Source organism: Trachymyrmex septentrionalis, unplaced genomic scaffold, assembly GCF_001594115.1.
Source record: "Trachymyrmex septentrionalis isolate Tsep2-gDNA-1 unplaced genomic scaffold, Tsep1.0 scaffold62, whole genome shotgun sequence".
NCBI classification, from domain to species: Eukaryota; Metazoa; Arthropoda; class Insecta; order Hymenoptera; family Formicidae; genus Trachymyrmex; species Trachymyrmex septentrionalis.
The window spans coordinates 857734-868757 of NW_017305800.1; the positions used below are offsets into that span (position 1 = coordinate 857734).

General features: G+C 29.0%; 1 protein-coding gene across 1 annotated transcript; it reads left to right on the plus strand.

Annotated features, from left to right (window-relative positions):
* The first annotated feature begins 3523 nt into the window (after window positions 1-3523).
* LOC108752971 (ubiquitin carboxyl-terminal hydrolase 10-like) lies at window positions 3524-10321 on the plus strand. Its single transcript, XM_018494244.1, has 9 exons — window positions 3524-3590; window positions 6624-6813; window positions 7056-8396; window positions 8503-8701; window positions 8806-9052; window positions 9157-9240; window positions 9418-9582; window positions 9660-9900; window positions 9984-10321. The coding sequence occupies exons 1-9, from the start codon at window positions 3573-3575 to the stop codon at window positions 10268-10270; spliced, it is 2772 nt and encodes a 923-aa protein (XP_018349746.1). The 5' UTR covers window positions 3524-3572; the 3' UTR covers window positions 10271-10321.
* The last annotated feature ends 703 nt before the right edge of the window (window positions 10322-11024 follow it).

Sequence of the window (11024 nt, forward strand, 5' to 3'; positions counted from 1 at the left end):
TTTTAATCTCCTATTTGTATAAAATATAGCTTTCCAATCTACTAAAATGAGGCACGGTATGCGGTGATATAAATCGGACATATTGACGTATCGTAAATATCTTAAATTAAATGTTCCTAAAATATCTAATTTGTAAATAACTTTATTATAATTATATAACCGTGCATGCCCATAATGCTCTTGTTTAAAAAAGTTACAAACGAAGATATGCTCCATGAAAAGGAAGCAGGAAAAGAGTGAATAGCTTTTTTAAACGCTGCTTTGATTGTGGTGAAGTGGCAACAAAAACTCAGCTTTCTTTTGCTATATATTTGACTTCTTTTTTTCTACCATAAATCATACGGGTTAGAAAGAACATAATGGTTTGACAGTATTGAAGCCTCAGGTAAAACCTCAATCATCCTTGACAGCCTTATGTGCCGAAAGGTCGCACAGCAGGCCACAAAAAAAATAAAATAATTATAAATACATTTCTCTCCACTAATACTATAATATAATAGTGAATAGTATTGTCAATATTGACTGTATTCATTTATCTTTTTCACTTTTTACTACCTATTATATGTTTTGACTGCTGTAGTAGATTCGAACTATTATTTTCAATTGTTTTTTTGCGAATCCATCGTCAGAAATTTCCTTTGTTGAAAAATCGTTAGAAATTTTGTTTGTTGGAAAAATAATAAATAATTTACAACGGAAAAGACCAGAAACGGTAACGCGTTATTTGTAATGCCATTTTTGTTAATGAAATTTTTTTTGGTAATGATCGTTATTTTTTTATCTATAAACAGTAAGGATAACGTTATTACATTTTTATAGTAATGCGAATACGAATTCAGTTGTTACTTCCATTATTATACTTTAATTCCTTATTATAATCTCTATAACTACTTGAATAGCATTACTTTTAATTGGTAGAAATATTTTCTAATAAAAATTTAGAAAATGTTTTGTCTTTTTTATTTTAGGCTACATAATTTCGGTATAGTTATTATTGAAAATTTGTAATATATATGTGAATATATGTGTACATATGTAGTATTATGTAAATGAACTATAAATTTTTATTATTTACAGACAATATTTGGAATGCGCTATTTATAACAACATTAATCCACATACTAAAAAATCAATAAAATAAAATTCATGCCTTCTTGAGTCAAACACAGAATGTTGATATAGAAGATAATGTATTCAATTATTTAACATCCTAGCCATACGTTTCATTTAAAATTAAAATATTAATAGAAAAAATTATAGATTTATTAATTGATTTAAAAAAAGGTTACTATATAAAATACTATAATCTCTTTTTCATGTGCATCTAAATATAATGCACTTATGAACGTGTATCTCTAATCGTTCAAAATCTTGATCTCTAATATAAAGATTATAATCTAAATATTAATTATTTTAATTAATATTGATTATTATAATTAATATTAATTATTAAATAAAAAGTAATTTTTAAATCTAGTATCTTACTTTAATCTTACAAAAAAGTAACCAAAAATGAATCATTATTTTCTAAATAATCAGTAACGGGGGATAATGTGAATTTTTATAAAAGTTAGTAAAAATACTTCTAAGTTTGCTTTTAAAACACATTTTATTGCAACAGTATTCTGTAGTATTGTAGTATATAATATTATGTATATAATATTATATAATAATAAACTATTTTATGAAGGACCAATTCCTTAACACCCGCACTCATGCGAATACGAAGTACCGCTGGAACTATGCCCGTAAAGAATGATAAAGGTTAGTTTATGTGTTTGCCAAAAGGAAAGATTTATTTAACATCTATTTCAACGAATTTTACTAATATTTTAAGGTACTTAAAAAACGGTGCATGTCCGCGCGTTTCTATCAATGTAACTTTAATTTCAGTTCAATTTACTCTTCATCTTTTTTTAATTAAATTTTTCTTTTCTTAATCTTTTTCCGAATTAAAAAAAATGAAGAGTCATTGCGAAGCGTAATTACAATTCAACTACTTTGTTGATAGAAATAGGCAGTATTGATAGAATGTAATGTTTATTATTAATAGTCTCCAACATTGAAGAAAAGCATTTACAAAATAATATATAATTAGCAATTTTTCAATCCTGAGTTCTGATACTTTTATGATTTACTGCACATATGTTTTATTTTTATTTATTTTAATGTACCTATTATAAAGTCGTACATTTATTAAGAGATTTGTAAATTATTCATGTTTTACAGTTAAATTACAATTATCCGTTTAACAGTGATTAACAAACAAGATATTTAGAATGAAATATTTGAAGATACAAAACAATATATTTATATGAATATTAAAAAGATATATGTTCTCTATTTTATAAGAAATATCTTTATTCTTATCTTCTAATTTTAATTTTAAGAATATTTAATTTGATTTATTTTTATTTTTATATGTAACGTTTATGATGTCATTTAGATTTTCAATGCATATCAAAGTTTCTAAAAAAATTGTTTATGTGTCAGGAGAGTTGTCTATGAAGAAAGTACATCGTTATGTTTCTAGTAAGCGGCCAGATTATGCAAAGTTTAATTATTAACAGAGATGATAACTACAGAGAAAAAATTGTAATTTTTTTACACTATATAGAATATTATAGCTTTACAAGTATGCATATTTATTTATGGAACATTTATGTAATAAAAAATCATGAATTTAATAATGTACGAATCAAATATTTATGTTAATAATAGCAAATTTATATCAATTGTCGATAATGTCAGCGTTCTTCAATTCATCTCTGGGCCCTTGAGGCCCTTTTTATACCGCCGAAAATTTGCCCAGGGTTGTCAAGGACAGTCTTTAATAGTATCTCGTCGGTGTCCGAGTTCAACAATGTTCAGAATGTTTGTGTTCCCAGTGTCAGTTATCAATTATTAATAATGTCGAGAATGCTCGAATCACAATCGCATATTCCCCTCTCATTCGACTGTAAGAAGGGAATACTCGACTGTGATACTCGACTCGATACTGTGATTAGTCAATTCATACAGGTTACAGGCATACGAATGCGGCCAATAGAAAACGTTACCTTAGAAATTCTAAGATGGCAAGGTATTTAATCAGACTCTGTCATTGGCCAGCAAAAAATGCCCGCGCACAAGCACTTCCACGGCGGTACGGACGCCTACGGTTACCAGTCTAGCGAGTCTAGTCTTCACTTTTTGCTAGTCCACAGTGCTGTGCAGTCGTACCATCATACCGACGATCGCTATAGAACGTTCATGTTCATGCTCGTTTTCGCACTGCATGTGACCGCCGGGGCATGAACACGCGCGTCTCATAATCGGACCGAATCAGTTTTTTTTATTTTATTTTAATTGTGCCGCGACGAAGTGTGACCGACAGCAGTTTCATTATTTTCGTATACGCCGCTGTACCACGCGACCGCGCGAAATCGTGTCACGCCGCCATAACGAGACGTTGAAAATAACGTGTGGTGTCGACAAACCTGTGTGATCGTCGCCGAATCCAGACTCACCGGAGCTTCAGGCCCCACGACTCGTGCGATTTTTAATGTTTTGTACCAATTGTGGAAACGAGGATGGATACTCGAAACGAGGTAAGTCACCATAGCCGATTCGTAAGCGAGACAAAACGTGAAAGTGCATGCTTTTCGCGCGGCCGAGCGTGGCCGTCGAGGTTATGTAGCCGCGTCTTCCGAACCAAATTCGTCGAGGACTTCTGATTAATAATTAACGTTTTAATGCTTTCTACGAGTTATATCACGAAGTCATCGATAGACGGATTCGTCTTATGTTTCGACACAATTGGATTCCCAAGAATTTTGTTCTAGACGCCTCCACGTGCGCCACTTAACGTCTCTGTAGAATATTCGATTTTGAGAATGTTTAATTTAGTAGTAATTGACGAGTTCTTGATTAACTCGCGTTGATAGCTAGCCGTTCATAACTGTATGATGCAAATTTGATAAAATATCGTTTTATTTAATTATCATTTGATTCGTGACTCGCTTCTGATACTACATAAGATGGCTGCAGTTGGAACAATTTATTGCTGATTTACTTTTGAATACCCTTTGTAACATGTTTTTTGCGCGTGCTTTTAACATGCTAGAAAAAAATAATCTTTTTTTTTTTGTTAATTTATTCGGAGATGCACTTAGTAGGGGTAATTATATTATTACAAAATTTTTGTTTGTCAAACGTAACCAGTTCATCTTTTGTAATAAACTTTCATTATTTTTTAATAATTTAATTTTAATAATTACATTATTTTTTATTTTCAACTGGCTTACACTAGAACTTCTTTATCGCTTTCGTCAAATATCAACTTTCTAGACCATCGCTATTATATTAACTTCAATTTTTTTCAACGATTTAAATATTCTTTCAAATTCCAAGACAATGATTTTATACTTGAATATTAGTTTTACAATGTTTCCGGTTCGACAACATTTTGTATTATTCAATTTGACAATTTTAGTGATTTATTCTAGAGTGAAATTGCTATTTGGTTAATTTCTAAGTATTGTACTGAAGAAGCCTAAACACTCCCCCTTGCCAGGATAGAAATATCTGTGTTATTATTTGAACAATATACTTTCTGCACATGTCCACCTTATGTTAGTTATTTTAGGCTTTATTGAAATTTTTTAATTTATTGTTTTAGAATCTTTATTCTTTTAATTTTTTTCAAACAACACTTTTATTGACTTTCTCTTACTCGGAATAAAGGATAGTATATAATATATTATTCTAAAAATGAAAATACATAAAAGAATAAAAGTTCTGTTATTGTTTTCACAATAAAAGAGAAACATACCAGGCATTTCATTTCAAACTCCAAAAATGGTTTGCTTACACTAGGGTACTTCAGGTAGTAGTTCAGGTATAGAAAATAGATCTTTCACTTTTAATGATTCTTTACTTCATCCGCATTGAACGAAATGAGATAATAGCAGCTGCAAATACAAACATACTGGGCAGGTACAGAAATATCTCGAATATAAAATATTTCTATAAAATATTTCTAGAAATCCTGATACTAAAATGGTCGTAAAAATAGGAATTGTTGGTAGATTCTGCTATTTATTTATTTATTAAATAATAGTTCTTTTATTTGACTAAAAAAACGATATTTTCTTTAGTATTCATCGAGGTATTTATTGTTTAATGTGAGAAATATTAATGCATTTATCGTAAATTGATATCTACAGATAGCAAGGAAATTTTTTAATCCTAACTAGTCGAGACTGATAAATTTTTTGTGATGAATAATATCAAATTGTATCAAATGATAATATCAAATTGTATATTAATTTAATAATGCAAAATTATAACATTTCTAATTTTGATTAAAATAAAAGCAATTTCGGGAACGAATAATAATCAACATATTTTATATTCTAATAACAATAAATATAAAAGCAAAATATATTTAAAAATGTTCAAAAATTTATTAGACATAAAATTTTGCTTAATAATTGAAAATTTTTTTATATTATTTATATTAAATTTACAATCTATTTTTTATTTTAACTCTTTATTTTTTATCACTTATTATATGAGAGACATGTTTCTTAATTATAATGAAAATGAAATATTAAACGTCAAGGATAAAAGTTTAATGTATACAATTCGATTGTCGAAATAAAAATATAATTGGAAAGATAATTTTGAAGATATTGCGAAGAGAGATGAAATCTTTGAAAGTTAAAAAAGATAAATATGAAAAATTATTTTTTACAAATTACTTATAATTATTACAAATATAATTTTTTTAATGATAGTTTCACATTTAGGGAAAAATGCGATACCGAACATTGCAAAAACGTTTATTAAAAAATATAAACTAGTCGAAAAAAAATTTTGTTTTGTCATAATTGAACAATTTTATCGTAAAATTTGAAATGTGACAAATAAAATTTTTTAGAATAAATTTTTTATTAATTACATCTTCGAAATAAAGTTTTGTTGACAAAATAGTTGCATAAAACTAATTTCTTCGGAATTAAAAAAAAATTTTTTTTAGAATATTTTTAAGAAGAAAGTTGTTTTTTTTTGACGATATTTAAATTTAATTTGTACAAAATTTGATTATGAAAGATTTTTAACAAAAGAAAAAAAAAGAAAGATTTTTAAGAAAAGATTCATTCTAATATCAATTATCATATTAAAGAATCGTCGTCTCAATATGAATGAATTATCATTTATGATAAATGATAGTAAAACTGCAGAAAAATGTAATTTTGAGAAAAATACGTTTTAAAGTTTTAGTTAATTTTTAACGTAATAAAATATCTTTTCGGCTCAAATTTTTCTTTGTTAAAAAATATAATATTGAGAAATCCTTTAATAACGAATAGTTTTTTATTATCAATTAAATATTTAGTAAAAATTAATTTTTTATGTTTTGTGATACAAAAATTACAAAATTAAATGTCGCTACTATTTTGACAACTACGTTAAATTGTAAATAATAGTTTTAAAAAATGTATCGCATGATATAAGTATAATTTATTGCAAGAATCGCAAACGTTATGTACGAATATGAATGTTGTGTTATTATTTAATGTAATTTCTAATATAACGTTTATCTTACATCTAACATATTTCTATCTTTTCTCTTTTAGATGAGTCTTCAATTTTTAGATTTACATGATTTAACTGATAATGATAAGCGTCAGATATTTACCATTCTTAAATCTGACATTACTGAAGCCTTAAAACTACCATGGGACGCGAAAAATATAGAGGGTAATAATGTTGATTCTGTCGGAATAACACAAGTACCCGAACTTCAACAACAGCATTGGTATAATGGTGAATATACTTGCATTTCTATAAATTTTATTATATGAAAATTTTATTGTATGTTTTTATATGATCCTTTAAAATATATTAAGATATATTTTAAGCTAATTTTTTTTAAATATATATAAATTAAATATAATAAATTAATATAATAGCCAGTCAATATCTTATATGATATAATATATGCATTCATGCATTTTCAAGAATCAAAAATTTTGTTTAATGTTAAAATTGCCTCATCTCATTTGTAGCTATGCCACCGGCGCCTACTTATCCGCAACAATTGATGACGCAAATGTGTAATGATTGGCAAGCACCAATGTACAATGTTTCCGCGAACGGCCACATTTCGCCGTTTATATCTGGAGTGGCATATGCCCATCCTGGATATAGTCTTGGCGCCGAGATTCAAGAAATGAATTACAGTAGAGAAAATGGACGACGTAACAGCCGAGGCAGAGGTATAAGGAGAGATAATTATAATCGAATACTTAATCCCACTAACGAAGTCCAGTCGGGATACCTCGGCGATCAGGCGCAATATCAAATACCGATCATGTACATTTATCCTGATCATTCTGTCTCTACACAACAAGTAGCTACCGGACAGGTCTATTTCACACAACCAATGTATTCAACGATTCCTCATTCGCATCCAAATGCGCAATCAGTTTCATCCAATTCGCATGCACATCCGACTTATCCTCAACCGAATCATCAAGCGCCACAGATAAACAGATCCGTGCGACAATCTGTACCATCCCAACAACCAAACCAAGAACCCACGAAAGAATCTGCCGTTCCATTTCAAAAATATATGCAAAGCACTTCTGATAAATCAACGCATCAAATAAATGAAGATAATTCCTTGCCAAGTAACGTCGCTAATACCGTTATTGTAAATAATCCTACGTTAGAGTCCCCTGTGAAAAACGTAAATGAAAACACTGCCGATAGAAAAAATGTGACTAATAATGAAAAGATCGATGCGAAGCTCCAAAACAATATTGTATGGACTGTAAATGAGAATTGTAATGGCACGGAAAAAGTTGATGTGCCATCTGTAATAAGTACTAACATTGACGTCAAGGTAAACCAAAATAATGAGACAGACAAGAAGTTTAAAAATGAAACTGTACCCAATATTACAACAAATGCCGTCAAAACTTCGCCTAAACCTAACTCTATTAAGACAGAAAAAAATGAAACGCAAATTGAAGAAAATATTGCATTGAAAAATTCCCAAGATAAGACTATTATTAAATCGCCAAACAATTCCTCTGCTATGCCAAATGACTCTTTAAGCACACCAAGTACTTCATCATCATCTGTACCTGAAACACCACCTGCGGCTCCAATCAGATCCTTTGCTAGTCTTTTTAAGAAAGACAGTACATCAGAGACATATACTTCGTGCAAATCCACAGAACATATAATTTGTCAAAATGAATCACCAAAAACTCTGGTCCAAAAAGAATCAATTAGTCCTGTTCGTACTCCAGAGAATCAAAATCATTCATATAGCACACCAACTCTGCAAAATGGCATACTACAGAATTGTTACGACGATCCTAATACGTACAGAATAGGTGGTAAGTACAAAAGGCAATCCAATTTTTTAAAATGATAAATTGTTGAGATCTAAATATGTACATACATTGAATATAAATTTCTTAAATAAATATTATTTATGTCTAGAATTTTTGTTGGGTTATCAAATGGACAAGCAAACAGTGAGCTTATTACCAAGGGGATTAACAAATCGCAGCAATTACTGTTATATCAATAGTATCTTACAAGCTTTACTGGCTTGTCCGCCATTCTATAATCTTCTCACAGCTTTGCCACTTCCTAAAAACCGAGGCAGAAATTCTGCTACACCCTTAATTGATAACATGTAAGTAATTATAATAATATTAAAAAAATACTTAATATAATATAATATTTTTCTGTAGATCTTATAAAAATTATTCATATTTAAAATTGTTTTATTTTGCTAAGGGTTAAGTTTGTTCGTGAGTTTACACCCTTGACAGAAGCCGCTCGTATGCCCAGGAAAGATAGAGTTAAACGAGGAGAAGATACTGTCATGGACATATATAGTGGCATTGCATTTGAACCATCATATGTATATACAATGTTAAAACATACCTCGGCTTCTTGTGCTTTTTCTGTGGAAGGACGACAAGAAGATGCGGAAGAATTCTTATCATGTCTTTTAAATGGAATCAATGACGAAATGTTGGATGTATGTATATATACATTCTATTTATTATAAAAATATAAACCAATATTTAATTTTTAAAAAATTTAGATAAATTAAAACAAAATTAGACAATTTTTTCTTCGAAGGTAACAAAATTAATCAACAACGATCAAAATGCAATCGGTAATGCAAAAAATATCAGCAACGATCATGATGAGGAAGAGTGGCAGGTAAGATATTTGAACAATATATTTAAAAAGTTATTAATATTGTATAAATATTTCAAATTTATTACAATATCAAAATTTATAAAAAAACAATATTATTTGTTTTATTATATTTTTAAATTAGAATTACATTCATTAATATTTTTTTACATTACATTATTTGTTCCTATTTTAATATAGGTAATGGGACCAAAAAATAAAGGTGCTGTCACGCGGTGTACAGAATTTGGAAGAACACCAATATCTGATATTTTTCGCGGACAATTACGATCCAGAGTATCAAGAGCAGGAGAACAGCCAACGGATAATGTACAACCATTTTTCACACTGCAGTTGGATGTTCAAGTTAGTATTAAGACTTTTGAATAAATTAAATTGTAATACGAAATTTTGTATAACTAATACAATATAATATATTACAGAAAGCCGAATCCGTAAAACATGCTCTTGAGATTCTCGTCGGTAAAGATCAAGTAGAAGGACTGACGTGCAGTAAGACGAGACAACAAATAGAGGCTTGGAAACAAGTCACTTTAGAGGAATTGCCAGTCATCCTCATATTACATCTAAAATGGTTCGTGTATAAGTTCGATAAGTATTCCAATGGCTGCTCCAAAATATTAAAGACTATGGAATTCCCCATCGACTTGAAAATTGATGGTAGTAAGTATACTGAATAGTTCCAATCCATTTTATCCTACTCTAATTTCTATGAGGTAAGAGTAACGTGGAAATTATTTTTGTAGAATTTTTATCACCGAACACCGCGAAAAAATTAGGACCCAAACAAAAACAATACAAATTATTCGCGGTGACATATCACGATGGGAAGGAAGCCACCAAGGGACATTACTTCACTGACGCCTTCCACGTAGGATATGGATGCTGGGTTAGGTATGACGACAGCACGGTGAAGAGTGTTACAGAGAGTAACGTACTGAGGCCCACCTCACCTAGGGTACCTTATTTACTCTATTACCGAAGATGTGACACGATTGGAAATAATCAATCAAGTAGTGCGAAAGCACATTGAAAAATTTTGTATAGAAAACTTATATATGTATAGAGAAAAAACTACGTTTCATTTGAGATGGAACGAAAAAAAAAATTCTTTTTACAATTTCAAAGTTCTTGTTGATATTTATAAGTAAATAGAAATCTAATAAATAAAGAGAGCTTTTATATTATCTACAATAGCGTGGAAAGTAGAAATATATTAAACCCGCTATACTTCCATGAAATACTTCTATTAAGATTGTTATTACACGTTGTATACATAGTTCCCGCCCCTTAAAAATCATGAAATAAACGTAGGTAATGTTAAGGCTCGTCAAGTGTTCCAATCTGGGTTCACATTTTCTAGTGAATCTAAAAAACGTTATATATTAAATGCTTTATACGTTGCAGTTTGTGAGATATTAGAGCGTTTTGTGTGTGTATATAATTTTTCTTTCTGAGTAAGATTACTGTAAATGTTACTGGTTTTCCAATTTCTTTAAGAAGACAAACAAAAGTGTGAAAAATATTTTGAAGTTTGTGACAATGTGTGTATAAAGTATAGAAATAGGTATTACATGTAGTTTATTTTTTTATATAATCCTCCTGTACAGTGGAAATCAATTTCAACTTTTGCCAGTCATTCTTAAATATATATTACAATTTTTATATTCAAAAATATGTTTTACGTATATATGTATATATATTTAATATAAATATACATGCATATATTATACATATGTTAATATAAATATATACATATATATATATATATATATATTATAAATATA